This window comes from Heterocephalus glaber, unplaced genomic scaffold (assembly GCF_053883595.1).
Source record: "Heterocephalus glaber isolate CG9 unplaced genomic scaffold, H.glaber_assembly_v1.0 deba00000901, whole genome shotgun sequence".
NCBI lineage: Eukaryota > Metazoa > Chordata > Mammalia > Rodentia > Bathyergidae > Heterocephalus > Heterocephalus glaber.
Window position 1 is genome coordinate 6,987,786 of NW_028258171.1, and position 24,052 is coordinate 7,011,837.

General features: G+C 37.6%; 2 protein-coding genes across 10 annotated transcripts in view; one reads left to right on the forward strand and one right to left on the reverse strand.

Moving 5' to 3' along the window:
* The first annotated feature begins 533 nt into the window (after positions 1 to 533).
* Dorip1 (dopamine receptor interacting protein 1) lies at positions 534 to 10,226 on the forward strand. The gene is made up of 5 exons (XM_087208039.1): positions 534 to 672; positions 2,856 to 3,380; positions 4,857 to 4,946; positions 6,819 to 6,953; positions 8,190 to 10,226. The coding sequence occupies exons 2-5, from the start codon at positions 2,857 to 2,859 to the stop codon at positions 8,371 to 8,373; spliced, it is 933 nt and encodes a 310-aa protein (XP_087064165.1). The 5' UTR covers positions 534 to 672; position 2,856; the 3' UTR covers positions 8,374 to 10,226.
* A 7,068-nt stretch (positions 10,227 to 17,294) lies between these two features.
* Klhl28 (kelch like family member 28) overlaps positions 17,295 to 24,052 on the reverse strand; it is a 45,729-nt gene continuing 38,971 nt past the window's right edge. For 7 of the 9 annotated variants that reach the window (XM_087208041.1, XM_087208044.1, XM_004835621.3 and 4 more), the window contains one exon: positions 17,295 to 23,896. In XM_087208041.1, the coding sequence (XP_087064167.1) occupies positions 23,733 to 23,896 (164 nt within the window). In that variant the 3' untranslated portion in view covers positions 17,295 to 23,732. The remainder of the gene's footprint in view (positions 23,897 to 24,052) is intronic. The other 2 variants (XM_004835622.3, XM_004835620.3) reach the window with 2 other exon arrangements.

Consider the following 24,052-nt stretch of genomic DNA (forward strand, 5'->3'; position numbering starts at 1 on the left):
TCCTAAATGTATGCTTAAGTCAAAAATCTCATATGATTTACTGAGAATAAAGCTTTCTCCTCAGAGATAGTAAGTTAAGAGCGCAGGACCTAAAATCAAACTAAAATCAAATCCTAAAATGGCACAAACCTCAGAAAGCCAATTGCGTTTGACAGTGAAGTTCTGCCTCCGTCCAAGCCCAGCCCACTTCCGGCCTCCCCACCCACCTTCTCACGCTAGAGCCCAGCCCCTCTCGGCGAGGTCCCGCCCCGCACACCTGACCCTGGTTCCCATTGGGCAAACTCTGACGCTGTACACACACTCGACACACGCACGTTTGGCCCGGGCGTCTTCGCGCGTGCGCAGCGGTGCCGTCCCGCTCCTGGAAGCTGGGGTCCTGTGGGGAGGGGGGCCGGAGGTCAGGCCGAATCTTCCTCCGTAATAAGAAGCGACGCGTCTGGCGGTCCTGGCTCCGTGGGTCCGGTCGGATCGAGCCTGGGCGCCGGAGCTGCTGTGGCTCCCGCCGCGGCGGGTGCGATGGAGGCCGTACCGGAGCCCAGCACTCGCGCCGGGGGAGACCGAGACATCCCGCAGTGCTAGCAGATGAGGCGGCGGGGGCAGCCCGGGCTCTCCATGAGCAAGCTGCGGCGGCGACGGGTGCGGCGGCACCGGCGGTTTTCGGTCCCCGGGGAGGTACGAGGAGTCGGCTTCCTGGGGGACTGAGACTGGCCGGTGCGGGGCGCCCCGAGGTCCGGGCCGGGCCTGCCGGGCGCGGGCTGCAGGACAGTGCCCCTCGCGCGCCCTGCCCGGAGCTCTGCGCGCCCGGGTTTGCAGAGGGGCATTCGGGGGCCTTGGGTCGGGGGAGCCTCCGAGGTGCCCTAGGAGGGCCCGGCACTCAGTGCTGGGGGCAGCTTGGGGAACCTGCTGCCACCCCTGCAGACGACCGTAAAGGAAAGGGGTCGTTTTGTCAGGGAAGCAGCGGTTAGGGAGTCGTCCGGATTTATCCAAACTGGAAGCCCTTTTGGTGCGGGAAAATCAAGCCGCAGGAAGGCGACCCCCAGTGCTTCCAACACTGCCTGACAGCAGCCTTTTCAGAGATGTGGCAACCACTTAAGGGAGTTTTAAGAAAAGCGGCTCTCCCCCTCCGTGTTCCTACTCCGCCTATTTTTATTGCAGTTTACTTTTGAACAAATCACCGAGTTAATGCTGAAACTACATTGTCATTGTTCTTCAACCCTCCTGTAAAGTTAGTTTCGTGCCATACGTATCACTATAGTTTAATTCTCTTGGATTATAACCATTGCTTTACAGTTAACCTTCATTTTGGTCATGTCTAAGAGAGTTTGAAGAAAAATGCTAGAGATTTACTCTCCCTTCCAATGAAATATTTAGGAATCTTTTTTTTTTTTTTTTTTTAGGAATCTTAACTCAAGCCCTGTAGGCAACCTTGAACCTTGCTACAAGGTTCTTTAAAAACTTAACAGATAAAACTCAACCCATGAAAAAAGGTCTTTTCACTTTTAAAGTATTTGAATGGCTTATGCTTTTTATTTTTTTTTAAATCTAAATGACACGAGTTGGTTTCTGTTAAGAACTTAGTTTTCCTAGGCTTCAGATTTGCCACACCCTGTAAGTGGTTGACTAAGTCCAACACGTTAGCTGATGATACATAAATAACTACACTTCAAACTAAATATAGCGTTAGTATTTCGGGGCGCACAGGATCATGCTTCAAGTAGGAAACAATGCACATGTGTTTCATATGCTGCAGAAACGAAATTTTGGTCTGCTATTGCAAGAGTTTTGAACATGGTTTTTTACACAAAACTCAGGTCTGCAGTGTTATTGAGGGTTGATCTCCTGGACTTGTGAGGATGTGGCTCTTGAAAAGACGGTCAAAATAAGACAGACCTCAGTCGCTTCTTTCTATTCCTCAGATGCTTCCTTTTTTTCTCAAAAATACATTTTTCTGTAAAAGTAACATTGGAAAACAGTATGTTTTTGATTTATACATTTGTCCTAAATAAAGTGAAATCCAGTAAACGACCTTTTCAGTACAATTTTAGGTTTTAAATTTTACTTTATATAACACACATGACACGTTTTATTTTTTTTAATCCTGCCAGTGGCTTTTAAAACAATGTTTAGCACTCCTCACGGTTAAGGGAAGGATATTTCTGTTTATTCAAAAACCTGGGGAAAGAGAATCAGTATATTAAGACCTGAATCAGGTTTCATACCATGACATCTGTAATAAATACAGGATATCTAGCACAATTCTAAATTGCAAGTGAAAATCCTAAAGTGAAAAGAAATAATTGGCTGTGTTACTTCAGTTACATTCTCGTGATTACTCCTCAAGTGCCTTTCACAGTTAAATGTCAGAACTGGTCTGCATCATTAGCAATAGGTGCTATTATTACATGGTTCGTATGTTATATATGTGTAGTATAATTAATATAAAGGCCACTAAATGGATATTATTTTCCACCCCAAACTAAGTATCTTGTTATGTCAGTTTCTTAAGTGGAACCACCTATAATAACGAAATGAAGCACAGCTGGTATATTGGAAGGAGAAGACTTAGGAATATGCGTAAACATTTATTTTGTATCCTTAAATATCTTTTTATTTAGGGTTTTTTATTAACAGGGTTTTTCTATATTACAGATAAAATCATGTAATTAATGTATAGGCCTATCAAATCACCATTTTATACCTCAAAAAAAGATTTGCCCCCAAAAACACTACATTTAAATTTATTTTGTTAACATTGGGAGGTGTCTAACAACCTGTATCTTTAGGTTGGTTTTTTTTTTTTAATTTAGATGTATCTCATGCCTTTGTATGTTTTATTTTAAACTTTTTAAATGCAGGATGAAGACACTGTTTGAAGAGATCAAAGCATCAATTAAAAATAACTATAACCAAGATCGATCGTTTTGGAGGCCTGTTCTTCCTTGGGGAGGTGTTTTTACTATCAAAGCTGGCCGCAAAGCAGTATCCTGTACACCACTCTATGTAGAAATAAGACTAAAAAATACCTGCACCATAGATGGATTCTTGATGTTATTGTATGTCATTCTTAACGAGAATGAAAATTTCCCCAGGGAACTCTCTCTTCATTTTGGTAGAGAGTTTGTAGACTGTTTTCTTTATTTAATGGACACCTACAGTTTTACAACTGTGAAGCTACTTTGGATTTGGGACAAGATGGAAAAACAGCAATACAAATCTGAAGTTCATAAAGCTTCATTAGTAATTGATCTGTTTGGGAATGAGCATGATAATTTTACAAAAAATCTGGAAAATCTCATGTCTACCATTCAAGAAAGTTACTGTTCCAACTGGCGATGCCCAACTCGAGCACAGGAAGATCAGCAGCGCTCAATTAATATAAAGTAAGTTGCCCTAAAGTCTCTCTCATCATGTGTACTTTTTTTGAGTAAACATTGCTTTTACTTATAAATATTTATACAAGAACCAAGTGATAACTCTTTCAGTAGTAAAATAATGGGATTACTCAAAACAAAGTGTTTTGCTGTGTTTTTACTAATATGACTGTGTAGGTAACTCTGTGGGTTTAACCTCTGGAAGAACACATCAGTGCTTTGTGATATTTTACCCTCTGAATGATCTTGGCTCCACATGAGCAAGAGGATTAGAAATACTCTTTCACATCAATACCTGGGTGTAATTGCAGGCAGAGATCTGGTAGACCAAATCTGGCACGTCATACCTGGAGGAATGGATGTGAAAAGCTTTTACACTGCTGGGAAAGTGCTAGGAGCCAGCAGTGTTTTTGGCTTCAGAGAGAAGGCAGCCTGCCAAGCTGGCAAAAGACAGGGACAGAGGCCAAATTGGCAAGCCCTGTGGAGTGCTGGGAATCATTACAGCCCCAGGGGAGAGTCGGAAAAGGTCATTGTTGGGAGGAAAAACAGACCCAAACATGTCAGAGAGGGGGTTTGGCCCTGTGGTCTAGAAAAACAGCCTAATAGATTGTTCTCTCTTGGGAATGTACATAACACACCCTTATTAATTTATCGCTTTTTTTTTCTGAAATACACAGTTTCCTTGTGTTGCTGATATAATGATGTTGATTTTGAAATCTACCAAAGAAAAATATTTTCTTACTCTACATCGTAAGAGACTAAAAAGTGTTTCATAAATTATCTAGTATCTTGGGCTGGGGGTGTGGCTCAGTGGTAGCCACAAACATGAACCCTGGGGTTCTTTTCCTAGCACCACAAAAAATAAGAAAAAAACTAGTGTCTTTTAATCTGTAGATGTTTTGAAACTGTAATGAAATTTTAATTTTATGTTAATATTTAATACTTCTCTCAATATTGTCATCATACTCTAAATTTTTAAGCTTCTGGCTTTTTTTTGTATTTAAAACAATGTCTGCATCTGAGTCCAACAGTGATTTTTCTGTTTGTTTGATTTTTAGTTTTTTTGAGACAGGGTCTTACTATGTAGCCCAGGCTGGCCTCATACTCTTAACAATACTCGTGCCTCAGTCTCCTGAATGCTGGGATTATAGGCATGCGCCACCACACCCAGCTTTAGATCTTAGTTTCTACTCACCATACTGGTCATTCTTCTTCACTTGAGGCACTTTTTTTAAGTAAAGCAGCAACGACTGCATATTTCAGGATCACTACAGAAAACTTTGTTTCTTGGAAAACTTTATGTATCATTATGCGTTCCAGTGGTTTTTATGCTATCTGGAAGTACATAGATGGATAACAGAGGTTATATTGGTATACTTGGTTCTGCTGATAATGGATTGGCCTGTAGAATTTGTTATCCTAATAATGTATTGACGTATATATAATGTTGAAGCAGTTCTTACATGCGTTTTACAATTATTTTAGTCCTCCCCAAGAAATTCCACATGGAAATTTGATACGACTGGCTGTGGATGAGTTATTCTGTTCCAAGATTGAATTATGTGAAGAGCATGGGTGAGCATACGATAGACATTTAAGATGGAAGTACTTCTATTTTGTTTATAAAGAAACGACTGATGTGTTCTTTGAAGTTAATTCATTATGAAACATCAACTCCTAAGTATTTAGGAAGCCTAACACTTTTTGAATCTTACCAACAAACCTACTTTACTATGCTGTCTTATGTTGTATGTTCATTATCAATTATCATGTAAAATATAGCACTACAGCTAATTCGTAAATGCAAAGCAAATACCTTTTCTTTGTTTCTCCATTGCTGAGTAGTTACAGTAAATCCCTGGTTAACCAGAACCCACCTAATCAGAGGCCTCAATTAACTGGGTTTTTTCCCCCTGTATTCCTCATTTAGGAGAAAGAGACTATGACAAACAAAAAATTTAACACAGGCTGGGGCCAGGGATTTAGCTCAGTGGTTCCGCCGCCTGCTTTGCAAGCTTGCAAGTGCAAGGTCCCAAGTTCAATCCTCAGTACCTAAATAAATAAATAAATAAATTTAACACAGGAAAAATCATCCAGAGGGGTGGAACACATTAATCCCGATCTGTAATTTCTTTTTTTTTTTTTTTTTTTTTTTTTTTGGTACCAGGGATCAAACTCGGGACCTTGCTCTTGTGAGACAAGCGTGGTGCCACTGAGCTAAATCCTCAGCTCTGTTAGCAATTTGTCTGCCATATTGTACAATGAGAATTAATATTTAGAAGGATGATCTTATAGCTGTTTCATCACAAAGAAGGAAAGACAAAAATGCAGTCACTTAATTATTCTCATTAAGTCCAAAAAATGAACTAATATATTTTAGCAACAAACTCTGAAATAAGTGGCTTTCTGGTTACTTAGTATAGTCAGTAATGTTTATTAACCAGAAGACTATGTCCTGAGCATTCCAGTTAATCACAGTTTTACTGTGTATCATTTGTGGTATTCTGATCTTCATTTCTGAAAAAAGAAAAAGAGAATTTGCATCATACTAATAGAAGATCCTCTATGGAAAAGGGAAAAATTAGTCATATTCTTCCTCTTTTCATCATTATTTGAAAGCGGCTTAAGAAGAAAAACGTATCTACAAATAAAAGCTTCTATAACAGTTGAGTGTAGGGGACAGGGGAAGGGGACGTTACCAGAACCTCTGCAGTGAGTCCTGGTCTCCTGCGAGCCACGGCAGCACACGGCGAATTACAGGAAAGGTAGAAAAATGAGACTGAGAAGAAGCAAGCTGAGCTCTGGGTCTGATCAGTGCTGCTCTGGACAGCAAAGACAAAGCCCCCAGTTTACCACACCTTTTATTCAGTACATCGGGAGAAACAAATGTAACAAATGACTTGCAGAGAGTTCAATAGTTCACATTGGGATAAACAAGGTGTAACGGAAGGCTTGCAGAGAGTTCAGTACATCTCCGGCAAACAAGATGTTAATCAGTCCAAGAACAATGAGGAACTGAGCAGATGTTTGTTCTCCCAGGATGTTTCTTGTCCTGGAGAATCACAGCATCACTGGATCACTGAAGTCTCAGTTGTGACCAGAGGCCAAACTGGAGTTATTCTGTAGCTGGGCTATAGGCAAGAGAACTAGACTAACCAAATGATTTATCCCTAGAATTATGTAGCATTGCTCCCAACAGTTGAGCAGACTCACACTTTCATAACCCTAGGCACACTTAGACAAACTTTTCCAAAAGTTTTTAGAGTATGACTTCTAGCATAGAGAGCCATCACATAAACTTCTAGGAATAGGTATATAAGGTCATAACCCATACCTATAATAGATAATTATTCTTACTAGAAAATTAAAATCATAAATGCAACTCATAAGCGTTAAAAGCAGCTTTATCCCAAGTATAATAATGTTCATGCCCGTGTTCCATTTTAGGTGTGGTGGCTTAAGAGAATTTTCCCAACGAGTTTTCTGCCGAGGAGCACCACCTTTTGTTGTCTTAAATATGCAACATTGGAAATCTGAAGATCTGGCATATGTACCCTATTACTTGGATTTATCTGATCACAAGTAGGTGTTTTTTGGTTTGCTTGTTTCAAAAAACTAGTAAAAAATAAGTAGTTTATCACGATTTTGACCAGCCATTAAGATTGTTTTAAAAAATCCTCACTATCTCTCAATTTATGTATTCTGAATAGGATCAGAATCTATTGAAAGAGACAGTCATTAGCACTGTACATAGTGATTAGTTACTTGGATTATGGAACAGACAGATTTCCCATCTTTCACAAGCTATACAGGGTCAATAACAAGTGTACACATCAGTTGTTTTGGTTTTTGGCAGTACTAGAGATTGAACGTAGGGCCTTTTCACTGAGCTGTATCTGCCTCAGCCTCCTGGAGTGCTAGGATTACCGTTGTGCCACCCTGCCCAGTTTAGTTTTTGTACCTGTAAAATAGTATCTACTTGGTGTCATTATTGTGAAACTCTAATGAGACAGTACCGTATGCTCAGTATTTAGGGTAATGCCTGACACATGGTAAGCAGACAGTAAATACTGCTGTTATTTGTATTTTAAATCAGAGTAGCATATAGTATTACACATGAGATTATCATTTAAACATAAATTATTATTTGTCGTAATTATAAATAACACCTGCATACAAATCAGAGTCTAGCCAGGAGTGGTGGTGGAGGCAGGAGGATCATTGCAAGTTCAAGGCCAGCATGGGCTACATAGTGGGTTCAAAGCCACCCTGAACTGCAGTGTCTCAAAAACCAAAACAAAAAGAGAGAAAGAACTAGAAGAAAAAGAAAATAGAGGATTCTTCTAACTTTTGCCTTTTAAAGTTCATGGGAGGGCTGGGGATTTAGCTCAGTGGTTCCACCGCCTGCCTGGCAAGCACAGGGTGCCACGTTCAATCCCCACTACCAAAAAAAAAAAAAAAAGTTCTTGGGTACATTTCTCTTTTTTAATAGAATACAGATTATAAGTTAATCTGTTAAAATAGGTTTTTAACTCCTAAGTGATATCAATTTTTTAAATGTTTTACTTGAAATTCATAGTACATGATTTATATAGATGGATACCTTTTCTAGGAAAGAGAATGCAAACAGTCCTATTCCTTAGTTAAGAATATAAAGAGTGATATGTCTTGGGCCGGGGATTTAGCTCAGTGGTTCCACCACCTGCCTTGCAAGCACAGTTCAATCCCCAGTACCAAAAAAAAAAAAAAAAAAAAGAGTGATATGTCTTAAAATAAGGTGTTATAATTTTTTGCTACACTTTGTCACTTAATTTGCAGATACTTGTTGGAAGGTGCCACGTTATTTAGCAAAGAGGAACATCATTATTCTGCAGCTTTCCAGATTGACGGACATTGGATGCACTATGATGGCCTCAGAAATGTGAATTTAATTTTGTTAAATAAACCCCCAGAGTTTCTCCTCTTGTCATCATTGGTTTATATTCGAGCAACAGAGAAATAAATAGAGACTGGTGCTAAATTAAATTGTTTTCCCGCCTGCCCATGCTCCTCCGAGTTGAAGGGCTTTTATTTTGTGTATACTTGGTATCCAAGGAAAGAGTTCAACTATACTAGTTTCAGAGGTGTATTTCCCAGTGTTTAGCTCCAGGTAAATGTTTTATATCAAAGATCTATGCAAAAAAAATTTGTATTTCTTTTTTTATATTTCCTGGGTTATTTTTATACAAGCATATTTTATGTTAAATAAAATATATCTGTAGTCTTTATATTTTTTAAATATGTACTGCAGAAGTTTTTACGGTTGTATCCTTAAATCTAAGAAAATACTTTGTCACTTGAATTCTAAATTTTTCTTTTTGATATCTAAGTAAAACCTGGGTAAAAGTCAGTATTTTAATTTATATAAATTTAAAAGTTTGAAATATATCTTGACTATATTTCTTTGCCTTACCTCAACTGTAATCCAAAGTGCACTATTGGGATTTAGTATGGATTTGAATGTACAATTTATGGACTTAGTTAATTTTACCTATTACTTTGCCTAATTTCCTTGCTCCAACTTTTTAAAAATAGTCATGTGAGAATTTTTTTGTCTGGGCTTAAATGATTTCTTTATAATGGTAAATTACTGTAAGTACTTGCTAAACTATTGTAAACCTGCCAGTGGATTTCCAAGTGTTAAGTAAGCTTCCAAACTTAAAGTTATTGTTCAAAATAAATTACATAACTACCCTAAATATTAACCTCATAATTAAATGTAATAGAAATTCTCCAATTAAGTCATTTTACAGGGGCCAGGGATTTAGCTCAGTGATTCCGACGCCTGCCTCGGCAGCACGAGGTTCCAAGTTCAATCCCCGGTACAAAAAAAAAAGTCATTTTACAGAAAAACCAACTATTAAAAATAATATTCAACTGGATGCTTCCTAACGTTGGGCTAACAAAAATATATGAGCAAGTGTCCGACTACTGAACTACATCCCCAGCCCATATCTCTTTACCTATTTAAGTATTACATTGGCACAGAAGAAAAAATTAATTTTTAGAGTAAAACTTGCTGGCTCTTGTAGGTAGTAATTGGTAGCATGAAGTTTTTATTTGCAGTTAAATCACTAGAATTTTATAGTGATCAGAATATTTTTTATAAGGACCCCAAGATTGCTTTTCGTTTTAAAGGAAAACATTGAAAATTCTCAAGGGAAAACACTTTTTGGAACTTATACCCGTTCGTTTTAGTGTTTACATTTCAACACAGTCTGCTTTAGGTGTAGGGTTGAGATTAGGTGCAATATATTTGAAGACGTCTAAATGACTACTCAGTTCACTGCCTATACCAAATTGCTAAGGTTTCATTCAATAAATTAAATCTTACATTGCCTTGGTGCCGAGTTGAGATAACTTTCTATAGAATAGATGAGTGTGGGTGAAACATTACTGAGAATTCCTCCCTCTGAGTGAATACCATGAGAAGTACTTTTATACCTAAGATAAAATGTGATTTATTTTACAAAAAAAAAAAAAATCCCAGCATTTATTTAAATAGTCCCCCAAATACAAAAAATAGCATTTGGTTTACAGTAAACTTAATCTGTAAAATATTACTGTATTGCATGAGTCAAAATATATAAGAACACAAATACTAGAGCATATATAAGTGAAATAATTAGCAAATTATTAGTTATTCCCAATGCAGATTTATTCTTTTAAGAATTGCACTTTACTTGGAATATTAGTTTATCACAAAACAGTGACTTAACCTACCTCACAGGGCTGTTGTGGGGATTATAATGTTTGTTATAAATCTTGACTACCTTGAACATGCTAATAAACCTATTTTTCTACCTCTTGTATGTACAGGCAGTCTCTCAGATTCTCTCTTGGACTTTCTAGATATTTTAGAAAATAGGTAGTAGCTCATCACTATTGTACTTAACGTGTAATGGGAAATAAATGTCTTTCTTGTGGTGTTAGTGGCTAATTGGTAGCAAGAAAAAGTTATCCCAGGGTAACCATGCAATGAATAGAGTCAAAAAGAATGAACTGGTTGGGCATGGTTGCACAGCCCTGAAATCCCAGCACTCTGGAAGGCTAAGGCAGGAGGATCACAAGTTGAAGCCCAACCCAGGCAATTTATCGACTTAGTGAGATCTTGTCTTAAAACAAAGGTCTGAGGATGTAGCTCAGTGCAAAAGGCCCTGGATTCAGTCACCAGCACCATAAGAAAGAAGGGTTGGGAGGAGATACGAAGGAAGAAAGAACTAAACTGGACTATAAAATGTCAAGTTGAGGGTGTGGAAATTTCTTGTAATTCCAAACATCCTTGAAGAAATCAAAATAACCTGGGGAAAAGGGAGCAAAAGATTTGAGGGAATAATCAGACTATGTTTTTAATGAAAGTACCACAAACCACTATTACATTTATAGAAGAGCAAAAATAATTTTAAAACTTTGGTCATGATCAGCAGGAATAAAGGACAAAGCAAATTTAAGAAGGAATCTACAACTTCTCTTCAACAAAGAAACCTTTTTTTTTCAATTTGTGTGAATAATTTTACTGTTATTTCTTTAAAGTAACTTTTCATTATAAATGATTTGGTTTAATATCTGAGGCACTGTCATTTGATCTGATCCAATAAACGAGGAAGAGAAACTTATGCCCTGAGTAAATAATAGTTAATCTCATCTTCTATTTCATTCTTGGACTTTAAGCAAACTAAGCAAATAATTACTATGAAACATGAATAAAAGCTGCCCATGTTGAACATGCTAAATTAATGATACATAATTCATTGAAAATAAGTACAAGTAGGAAGGGAAAGCGATTCATGTAAAATGACTGTAAATAGTATTACTGAACTACAGCCCAAATATTTGTATTCATTCATCTTCGTCAATTAATGTTCTGCCCTAAAATTGCATAGGTTTTAAAGTTCATCTTATTTTGGCAGTCATACAAAGGCCTTAAATGTAATATTTGCTATCAGGGTCTTCCATCCCACCTAACTGGTCCAGGTTGCAGCTTCAGGTCCCCTGGTCAGCCTCGTTCCTATGATTTAAAGGAGGATGTCCTGTCCAAAATTCATGTTGAACTTAATCCCCATGGTGGTGGTGTTGAAACGTGGATCTTTCCAGAAGTGACTGAGCCAACAGTGCCCTGATAAAAGAGCTTGAAGGAATGAATTGAGCCTTTCTGCCCTTGTGCCTTCCACCATGTGGGGACACAGAAATAAGGCCCTTAGAGGATACTGGCTTATTGACCTTAGACTTCCAAGCTTGCGGAACTGTAAGGAATAAGTTTCTGTTCAGTATCAAGGGGCCTTGTCAGAGCAACACAAACAAAGACACTCCTGTAACTTCAAATTTAATTTGGTCCCAGGAACAGCATAACCTTTTTCCCCTCCTTTGGGAAACGTATCAAGAGTAAGTTAGTAGGGAAGCCTCTACGTGGATGATTTACTTGCTGATATCTACCTGAAGATGTGTATTAGATTATTTACTTCCCAGTAAGAATGGGTTCCATAGTCTATCCACAGTTTCTCAGTAAGGTGTTCTGAAAGGATCAAGAAAATAGTGCTTAAAAATGAAAAACAGCTGCTTTGGCAGGGCCTCAGATCAGATGTAGAGCAGGAGTTTTGGAAGAAAATTAGCTGGGTAGATAAGTCAGCAAGTCAGAAACTTGCTGCTTGTGTGGCTGGTTCTATTTTCACTACTTGTTTTGCCTTGGAATTTTGTAAGTCTTTTTTTTTTTTTTGGTACTGAGGATCGAACTCAGGACCTTTCGTTTGCACAGCAGGTGGCAAAACCACTGAGCTAAATCCCCAGCCCTGAAAGTCATTTTTAATAGAATAATATGTAAATAAGTAAATACAAAAACATAAGAAAATAAAGATTATCTATGATTTCTCTGCCCAGTGATAATCATTGGTTCCTGCTGGTAACACCTCTTTAAAACATCTGGCCTGGCTGTATAGTACAGAACAAACCAAGAACCAAGGACTTACGGCTTTGAAAGAAGTACATGCTCCTGGGAGCCAGCGTAGTGGTGACCATGGTAATGATCATGAAAAAACTACAGCAGGACAGTGAGGTTCCGAAAACAGCTGTAGCTGCGTGTACAGTTCAGTGGAAGATCACAGGCTATGTGTAAGGCCCTGGGTTCTATCCTCAGCACCGCAAAAAAGGAAAAGCTACTGTCGCCTGTCTAGGTACGGGGCTTCCGTAACATTCATCTTCTCAAACCTTTAAGAACTCATTTTATTTTATGAAAGGTGTCATTCCTTTATACTTCTCTATCTACATTTCAATCGTAGTATCCAAATGCTAGAGTTGGGAAGCAATACTGTAATGGTATAAATAGTCAGAAGTGAATATAGGCAAACAGATTTCCTGTGACTCTACCATAGGCATATAACAAAGATTAAAATACGTTGAACATAATTAGCTTTAAAAAAAAAAAAAAAAAGGTAGGTTGGCTGAGGGAGTTTTTGAAGAGGAAGAAATAGGCACAGTACATACTTCTGCAACCTGGGCATGGTGGCAGATGCCTATAATCCCAGCACTCTGGGAGATGGAGGCTGGAGGATCACAAATTCCATCCCAGACTGAGCAACGAAGTAACTTAATGAGATCCTGACTCAAAAAATTTATTTATTTCTTTTTGTTTTTGTTTTGTTTTGTTTTGGGTACGAGCGATCGAACTCAGGCACTTGCGCTTGCAAGGCAGATGGCGGCACCACTGAGCTAAATCCCAGGTCCTCAAAATTTTTAAAAGGACTGGGAATGTAACTCATTGTGAAGGCCCTAGTTCCAATCCCCAGTACAGAAAAAAAAAAATTTCTGTGTACTCAAAGGTGGGAATTTGAGGGCAATAGGAAAGGAGAAGATGGGAGAAGAAAGGAAAAACAACAGATCTGACCTGTGCCCCAGTCAAAAAGAAACCTTGGTAAGGGATGGAGAAAATGGCTGGATAGCTGAGAAAATATTTACCCAAGCTGGTAAATTTGATTTGGAGGCTCCAAGATAGAACAAGGTAATATCGAACATTATTTCCTCTGCGTCATTCACCTAGTGCGTACTTATTTTTGAGTATCTACTATCTGCAATTTGAATTAGACGTGCTGTCTGCCCTGGAGATGTGCACATGGGGGGGGGGGGGGGCGTAAATCAGAGACTCCTGCACCGAGGGAAGCAGGCAGCTTTGGTGAGGGGCTCTGAGACCGGCTGTTCGCCGCTGCTGCCCAGCATTGCCTGGGAAGGCGCGTGGAAGAAAGAGACTATCGATCATTCAGCTTGTGATTTTTAGAGCAATTATAAGGTCCTATTGCCTCACTCTACCTCCAAAGCCCAGCTACCTTTAATTTCCAATAGAACAAAGATAAAAGATCTTTCAAACACCTTCAAATTTATTGTTTTCGATTTTTATTTTTTAATCGTACGTTTGCAGAACATAGCTATCACAAACCTCGCGGGGAATTGGTACATGGACATAACACATCTCAGTTCTTTCTTTCATCCCTTCCCTCCTCTCCCTTCCCGCTCTTCTCCCCATCTCCCGGTGCCCTTCTCTTTTGCAAAAGAGCTATCTCCCCATTTCCGATGTCTATCTTTTATGTTGCTCTTTATTCTTTCGGTTTCTCGTGTAAGAGAAACCATGTGGAATTTAAGCTTCTGAAACACTTTCAAAATAAAACAATATTTATCGGGGCCGGGGATTTAGCTCAGTGGCATGGCACCTGCCTCTCAAGCCCAAGGTCCTGAGTTCGATCCCCAGTACAGCAAAAAAAAAAAAAAAAAAAAAAAAAAAATTATTGTAGCTAAAGTAATCCAAAAGGATTAATAATGTCAAATTTATTCTATTTCTGATTTGTTAGAAAAAAAAGATGAATGGGAGAAGTCACCTGTTTGGGCCTGTTTTTATTCATTAAGTTTACTGATGCATTTTAGGTATACATTATGATCACATACATCACTGGGAATTCGTACCTATACATGGTATATCCTGATTCTTTTTTTCCTCTTTCCCCCTCCTTCCCTTCCATCCTTCCACTCTCCCTATTTAAAAAAAATATATTTTGTTTCCATTTTTCCTTCTTTTCTCTTTTTTTTCTGTCCCTTCTTCCCCACCCCCCACTCCCCCACTCCCCTCCCCCTTTAGACCTTTTCTTCCTATTTCACATTATCTTGGTCCTCATTTTCACTTTCAGTTTCTCACAACAGAGAAACTATTCGGTATTTACACATGTGTGTCCTATTTATTTCAATTAGTAGTATGGCCTCAATGCGCATCCATTTAGCTATAAATGTCTCTAGTTGGGCCTTCTTTAAATACTTCTGTGGATGAGTGATCAGCTGGACTTCGGGGACAGGGTTATTTCCAACTCTTTGCAGTATAGTATGTGAACACTAGGTGCCAGGCGCTCCCCAGTATGGAAGGGAAAGAACCAGAAAAGAAAATCGTATCTGAACTTTCTGGCCAGAAAGTATTAACTCATTCTGTAGTTTAGGTGAAAAGAGTAGTTTTCATTCAAATATACAGTTATGGTGCCTTTGATAAGATTGACTTCTCTTTCTGCCAACACTTCAGCTAAAATAATTGCAAGCTGACTCCCAGGGTTTCTTGACCTACTGTACTTCCTCTCCTCCTTCATAGTTTCTGGAATCTTCCCCTCTTTCTTTACCTCTTCTTTTGAGAAGCCTTAGAAACGTCTGTTCTTGGCAAGTTTATGGAAATCCCAGAAGAACTGACTCACTGTTACCTCCTTTTCACCAGGAAATACAATGCACCTTCAAGTTACAACCGGCCTCATATAGGAACAACTTGGGTTAATTAGATTAATTAGGTTAAGTCATCTGCCTCTCGCTTTAGTGTGTACCCAGGTAAACATCCAGATCTCAGTTGTACTGACTTAGTTATAACCAGCCCTAGAACTGATCGAGTTTGTAAGTCAAGGGTCCACTTTCTAAGTGACTCATGGTATGTCATCACTTTACCACTGGATTATCGAGAGAGAGAGAGAGAGAGAGAGAGAGAGAGAGAGAGAGAGAGAGAGAGAAACTATGTAGCCCATGCTGGCCTTGAACTCATGGTTCTCCTGCCTCAGCTTCCAGAGTGCTGGGCTATTATAGGCATGGGGCACCACACTGTGCCAAAACTGTTTATCCTTCTGCTGTGATCTGAGTCTTTGTACTCCCCTGCCCTCAGATTCATATTTAAAATCCTCACCCCCAGGATGATGGTATCAGGAGGTGGGGCTCTTGGGAGGTGGTTAAACCCTGGGAGAACAGCTGTTATCCATCAGATTAGTGCCTATATAAAGGAGACCCAAGAGAGCGCCCACACCCCTTCTACCGTACTGAGGACAGACAGAGAAGGCTGTATCCCTAAACCAGGAAAAGGTCCTCACCAGACACCAAATCTGCCTTCATTTTGGACTTCCCAACCTCTAAAACTGTCAGAAATAAATTTAAGTTTGCAAGCTACCCAGTTTAAGACATCATGTGACTACAGTTGGAGATGCTATATAGAGAGATAATTTCAAAGACTATTAAAATCTGGCTTTAAAATTTTTTGAGACATAATTCTCTACTGAGTGGGAAATGCCTACTCTATTAAATTGTAAGACCTTTGCCTATTTTTTTTCTTTTGTGGGGGGGTACCGGGGGTTGAACTCGGGTCCTTGCACTTTCGAGGCAGGTGGCAGAACGACTGAGCTAAATCCCCAGCCCACTAATAAGAGTTTTAAATCAGCTTTTAATGCATCCTAAAACATAACAAACTTTATTTTTAAAATTATATTCTAAGGTTTAAGCCAAAAAACCTGAGGCCAAATGTCACCTTTCAGTAAGTTCACAAGTGGGTAGAGGTAGACTGATACAAAGAGCACCTAAGTCTTGTCTCTTGCTAAATGGTATGCACAGTGGTAGGACTTCTTGGGAAAACTGGGTGAGATGGAGCAAAATTGTATATCATCTGCCCTGGCCCAGCAATTCCACTTTAGAAAAAAAAATCCTCAAGACACAAAATGGAAAATGCACAAGACTATTAATTACAGCATTATTTGTAAAAATCACAAATGAAGGGCCGGGGATTTAGCTCAGTGGTTTTGCCGCCTGCTGCGCAAGCGCAAGGACCCGAGTTCGAGCCCTGGTACCCCCCCCCAAAAAAAATCACAAATGAAGCAAGGCAAATGTCCAGCAGCAGAGTGCTACAGCGTGCTATGGTATACACACACAATAAGCACTGTTCAACTGAATAAAGGATAAAAGTGCTCTACATATAATAATATGGAATAATTTCCAGAATATATTAAGTGAAAAGGAGTTTTAAAAAATGTTTTTGTAGTAGGCTGTATTTTCTGTAACAAAATAAGAAAGAGGTATCTTCGTTTTTTAAATGAATATGACATCTCATAGAAAGAATTACTTAGAGGAATAAACAGAGTGGAAGAGAAGGAAATACAAAATTCCCATAAATACATCTTATATGGTTTCTACTTGTCAATTATTTTATAAAATTTAAAAATGAAATCAAATTAAAAGAATATATCCTTGAAAACTGATACCTGTATTAAAATAACCTAACTATTGGGCTGGAATGTAGCTTGGCAGTAGTTTGCCTAGCATGTGTGAGGCCTTGGGTTTGATCGTCAGCACCACAAAATACTAACCACCTAATTGTTCATCACTGACCTCATTTGATTCTAAAGCCAGTGTTCTTGTTAGATATCCTTGCATGCATGGGTCTTATTATTTATAGCTATGTTAGTACTGTTTTGAAACTACAAAAATGTTGTAAGATAACACAAATACATAATTATATTCATGTCAATAGACCAAAATTTTCACACCTAGAAATAATATATTAAAATCAAATATTTAGGCAAAATCCCCCTTTCTGTTAAAATTAAAAAGGGCATTTCTTAATTCTATTGTATAAACCTTGTTTAGATCTTGACTCAAAGCAACCAATGGTAACAAGGATTATTTTTGAGAAAATTAGGGAAGTTTCAATATAGACTGGGTACTAAGTATCACAAAAGTATTAAAATTTCAAGTGTTCTATCAGTGTGGTTTATACTTTTGTTTTGTTTGTTGTTGTTTTGAGACAGAGTCTCACCATGTAGCCCAGGCTGGTCTCCCAACGTGGGATCATTTTGTCTGTCTCTCAATTGCTGGAATTACAGGCATGTAGCACAACATCTCACACTAGAATAACTTCTTTTTGAATGCATTTTTAAGTAATTTTTATTATCTAGAGTTACAGCCTCAATTATTTACTGGACATATCATAATGCTGTCTAGGATTCTCTTTAAAATGCTCAGCAAAAACATTTAAAAAAAAACACCCAGGGTAAATAAATAGAAGTAGGATTAATAAAATGTGGTTAATAGTTAAAGCTGGGTGATGTGTACATGAAGGTCTCAATTCTATTAAAAAGAAACAAAAAGGCTGGAAGCTATACCAAAGCTCACTTGAGCTGTTTTAGTACTATCTCATCATAGTATACAGTTTTACTCTCAAGTTCCAGCGTGGCACAGAAGAGCTTTTTGCATTCGTTTGAGTTCATTGCAGACTCCTACGATCCACCCACCACATTGTATATCTGCTCCATGACTGCCCCAAACAAGAGAACCATCTAGTAATTTTATGAAAGAACCCAAGAGGCGCAGATGAAGTTTTGTCAAAACAGCACATCCTTTTCACCCTTCTTGGGTGGGTGGTGGGAGGAGAAGCACTCCGAAGCAACTTTTTCCATTTCAAGTGGGATGGTAGCATCTGGCTTGTATTACTCCCTTTCACCCTTCTTCCTGTCTAGCACATATTAAGCTCTCACTACATGTCTGCTGACAGATCTTAAAATAAGTTCTGGGTAATGTACAAGCTCTCTGTCCATGCCTTGGAATAAAACAGTAGAACTTAAAAAACATTGACTTAGCCAAGAAATCTTTTTTTCCCCCCGGTACCGGGGATCGAACCCAGGACCTTGCACTTGTGAGGCAGGCGTGGCACCACTGAAATCTCCGGCCCAAGAAATCTTAATTTTAATATGTGGTTCACTTTAAATACCTAGGATATATCTAAGTTCCAATTTCAGCTCCAGGAGTTGCCCTCCTCATCAGGAATGCAGATGAGGGAAAGGTAGCTGACATTCTAGTCAGGAAATCATACTCAGGGAACCACAAGTACTTCCATTACTGATAATCTGACTGGCAGCTGAGGATTTGCTAATAAGCATATTAAATGCCAGGACTATGTATTGGGGAAGCGGTTCACAGACTAACATAGTATCAGAAATTTGCTCTTACTAGTGAAATTAGATTAGACCCATTCAGGCATGTAACTTACACCTTCCTTAAAGAATGTGCCTGGGTCTCCATTACCTGTTCTTATTCCTTTCTTCAGTATTGCTTGATACTAACCATAAAAGTAAGGGAATCTTTTGGGAGACTGCTTTGTCTGCCGGAAGGAAATCTTCCTTATAAGGATGGTTAGAGAGTCTGAAAGGACAGAAAGTTAGGGCTGCACTGAGGCTGGAAACAGCTCTTGCGCCTGTTTTGCTTAGCAAATGTCTGAATGTGCAAGTTGGCAATGAGGATATCAACGAGTGGTGACCCACACCCATCTCGACTGCTAAGTTTCTACGAGAAAGAAACTGAGTTGAAAACGACAAACTTAACATGATTCAGTTTGCAACGATCCTTACAGGATACACATTTGAAATTTTTAATTTTATTTTAAACATTTCACATTAAATAAAATTCAACCATAACCATTACAGAGCATTACCACAATAATATACACAAAAAACTTAAAATAAAAGACAAAAGAATAGAACTTTCAACAAGTTAATTGCCATTTTACTGTGTAAACAAAAGTAAAATAAAACCCTGATGCTAAAAAGGTACATATTCAGAGGTAAAATATAGATACAAAAACATTTAAACATCAACATTACTCACTAGATCACATTCTCTGCAAGAGTACAAATATTAGTACTCTACATCTACAAAATTTCAGAATCCTGTTAAAATCAAAACCATCTCTGGTTTATGATACAGCATAATTCATAAGGCAAAAATATAGGCATTATCATCCAGTTCTTTAATTTCACTTGTATTTTAAGGCAAACTTGGAACTTTTTGCTTAGTATTTTAAAATAAATGGGACCTTACACATGATAACGTGACAAGAATTAACAATAAATTATCTCTAAATATGTAGAATATAAAAGACATATGGATAACAATTTTTCTGGCTGCAGAGATGTAAACTGGATTTTTATTTGACTCCATATTCACACTAGTAAGAAAATTTGTAAACCTATAATGTTGAAAACATGTTGTACGTATTGTATTTCTCAGTCTTCTCCAATGTGTATCAACACTGAATCAATACATTGTAATATATTTCCAGCCACAGAATTGTTGTCTAATTAAACCATGTCTAAAGTGCTGTTTACAAAGTGGGGGAAAAGTTTAAGAAGTAGAACTGGATGTTAACTTGACATGTGACATAATTTTTTAACTTTCTAACTACAGAGGTTATGGAGGTTATCACAAGTTTATTGAACTTGAAGCAATAAGTTTATTGTAGAGTCTGATTTTCCTGAAAATAAGCACTTAGGTGACAATACTAGGAATCCAACACCAAAACCCAAACCAAACACAGCATAATATATGTATGTTTCCCTCAGTGTCAGCCACAGGCTTGATACTCCAGGATATAGCTGGTTTTTTAATTTTTCCCTATACATTTGTTTTTCTTCTGGAAAATACACTGTCCAATTCGAGAAGATGTGGAGTTCTATAAACATTAGATTTTTCATAATTCTTTTTCATGCCATTAAAATCTACTTGAACACTAAATAATTGTTTAGACGTAAACTAGGTCTACTCACTTTTTATGCTGGAAATAAGGAATTAGATCCACATTTTACCATAGTTGATACTGGGGTACAGAACTCCTCCACTGTATTTTACTCTTGAGTGAAAAGAGTGTATGTATTTCTATTTCTAGCCACCACAGGATCTAACACAGTAGCTCACAGGTATAGTTGACCTTCCATATGGATCAAACTACCAAACTACACTTCAAAATCTAATGCCACCTTCCTATCACTTGATGCCACTTCCTATCATTTAATATTCATTCATATTTAAAACAATATTAGCAAAAACAAGTGGAACTCGTAAATATCCTTCAGGTTATATTAAAAATCAGTTAAACTAATATTAAATAGCTAAACATTCCTAACAGATTATGTCTTTATAACATAATTATAGGAGGTAATTATCTTGCAATTGATTTAATTTCTATTTCTCTTCCCATTATTTTCCAAAATATTTCTGGCAGTTTTAAATAGTGTTCCTATCCTTGACTGAATATGTACAATCATTTCTAATACCATTAAACCTGGGGATTTATAGTATTTCGTTCCTTTTAAATTAAGAATCATGTGGCTTTAAATTCACAATTTGTCAGCAAAATTTTCCACATAAAATTCTCACAAATGTGTCAGAGAAGGACATATAGTAAATTTATCAGCTGTCAGGTCATATTGGCAGCTCTAGCTGTTGTGAACAGTACAACAGCAGTCCTATGATAAATATATTGCTTATTTTAAAGTGTTTTTTCCTTTAACCTTCACAGGTCTTCATAATTTTTTCACTGGTACATAGCTGCTACTATTGCCCAAGATATTTCACATTTAATTTTCACTAAGATGAGCATTAGATTTTTTGAAAATGATCAATATTTGCTTTCCATAGAATTTGCCAAGCGATTATATATTTTATACTAATTTGATAGTGGAAACAACATGAGTAAAACATCATATAACAGAAACAAAATAATTTTCTATAATCTTTCAAAATCCTATCTTTTGGGAGAAGGGGATTAAAATAGTATAATAAGATGTATTTAATAATTGTGTTATGGTTTCTATCTAGATGGCCCCCCTCAAGCCTACTGTTCTCATAGGTAGGGCTTTGGGGAGGTGATTGGATCATAGAGGCTTAATACTCATGAGTCCATTGCTGAGTTTAAACTGTGATGTTGCCAGGTGAAACCTGATTGGAGGTTGTCACTGGGGGTGGCCTGGAAGGACCTATCTCCTTCCCTACTCCCTTGATCCTTCCCAGCTTCCCACACCATGCTGGGGGATCTCTTCTCTGCCATGCAGCCCTGGCCTGGAACCAGCTGACTGGAGGGAAACTTCTACAGACTATGAGTCAAAATAAACCTTTCCTCTCTTAACTTGCCGGTGTGGGGTATTTTGCCCCAGCAACAAGAAAAGTGACTGAGACAATTTGATTGATATAAACAAAGAAACTGAGTTGGGGATTTAAAACAAGCATTGTACGTGGTAGAATCTATTTTAAATTGCTTTTCTTTGAGGTTTAGGACAACCACAGTAGTGCACCTTATTTCTATTCAACAGATTTATTCAAATCAATGAAAAAGTTATTGCTATATATCATTATGTTATTCAAACAAGCAACATAGAAAATACTCAGTTGACTTTATTAGTAGCTCCTGTTGAGTTCTAAGTTAGAAGAGACTAAAAATCACTTGCAAAGTTTTATAATCTGTGCAAATATTTGTAAAGCATGATACTACTTTTATGATTAAAGACGATTTTATACAGTTTTGTAGTATATACTCAACTCTACAACTGGCAATTTATGGAAGAACAAGGAAAACTGCAAATTGGCTGGCCATAGTTTTCAAGAAATAACATGTTAACAACTGAACCTATATTTTATAATTACAAATGGCTTCTTAACAACAGTTTTGAATATTATGGCACTTAAGAATGCAGTATGAATTTTCTTAGGGAAAGATATACACTGGTCTCACAGACGCTATATAAAGTGATAGTGGGAGGGGGGGAAAAAAAGGAAATGAAAACGAAATGACTATAGTACCAAAACCACAAACACAAGAACCAGTATCAGCATAAAATGCAAGCTAATGTGTTTGAGACTAAGAGACACCTACTAACACATGCTAAACTAAAATAAGTTAACCATTTCTTTTAAATTAGCTATTGGTGGGTATAGCAAACAATTTTGTTTTTAAAAGATTGCTTTTTTAATAAAAGCAGAATCGAAGTTTGAATCATTACTCAAGTAAACATCGAGTTCTAGTTTTCCTCAATAACTTTAAAATACTCAGTTACCTAAGAAATATACAAAATAATGCACAACTGCTTAGTGCCTTATATTTAATGCATATATTTGTTTTTAAGAAGGACATGTAATATCTAGCACAAGAAGGAAGATAAAAATGTACCTTTCTTTAAACCACTATTCAGGAACCAAGAAAAGCATAACATAGGCTGTTTAGATGATTTTTAGAGATTAGCATTGGTGCACTCACTAACATTATAAGCACAAATGAATCAAGCCAGTAAAAATGACAAAGACTATCAAAATATGTCATGCATATCTTAAACATCCAAAGGAACATGGTTACAATCTTGTTATAGATCCTACAGTTAGCACCATTTTTATATATGAACACTTTGAGAAAGCAAAGATCTTAAAACTAAAATTATTATGAGGATATATGAAAAAATCAATATGCATTAAAGTACTAAACACTTCAAATATTTACATCAACACTGGGAACCTGCTGCAGTACCAAGGAAAAACTGAAATAACTGCTATGATTAACTCCTTCTATCCATGCTTACCACGGCATAGATGAGTAACTCAATCTGTGCAGCACTAAGCTGCCCATATATATAAAAGGCATAAACCGTAATAGCTGACTTCTTAAAATAGGGCCCCAAATATGATAATAAAAGCACTTTTCTTGCAAATTTATTATACCACCAGTCCTATAACCATTTAGCAGAAAGAGTATACAGTGACTCACTAGGGCACGTTATTTACAATCCTTAGAAGTACCAAAAGTAAAAGCAGCCCTTTGTTTTAAGAAATGTAAAGCATATGAATTTATATTTGACAAGCGGTATAAGCAATCTGTCCAGTCATTCAATATACTTCATAGTTCTAAAGTTTCTCTCATCCTAGTAAATCATAATACGTGTCAAGGAGGGAGAGCTAAAATTAAAAGAAAGGAAAAAAAGCAGCAAGGTTTTGTCCACATGTACGTTTAAGAACTATTGCAGTCTTGGGGGGAAAAGTGCACAATTCAATTGGCAAGGTCTTTTTTAAATTATGGATTTACTGCATAATCAAGAGCAACCAAAACTACTTGTCAAAGTACCCCACGAACTGTGAGTCTTCATGCCACTTGAAGTTACAAAGAAGCGATGCAGCTTTTAGAAAACCAGGCATCCTCTCATGTGGCACAAGTTTCACCACCATGCTATTTTCAAGAATCCACACTTGTTAGAGTGCAGTCAATCCAAAATTGCAGCGACAGTAGATCATGCCTGCTGAATCCAGCCATGTGTCTGAGATCGGGTCGTATTTCTGCACTGTGTTCAGATAGGAAGACCCTGAGTGACCACCAACCACATACAGGCAGTTATCGATTACTGCAGCACCGACTCCTAAGAAAGGTGGGTAAAAAGAAGAAACACGGTAACTGAAGTAGGTGCTTTGCTCACTAAAAAAAAAAAAATGAGTTTGTATTTTAAAGTTTTCTTAAAATACATTTTAACAATTATAATTATACAAACAATACAGCAATATGTACTGCCTGGAAA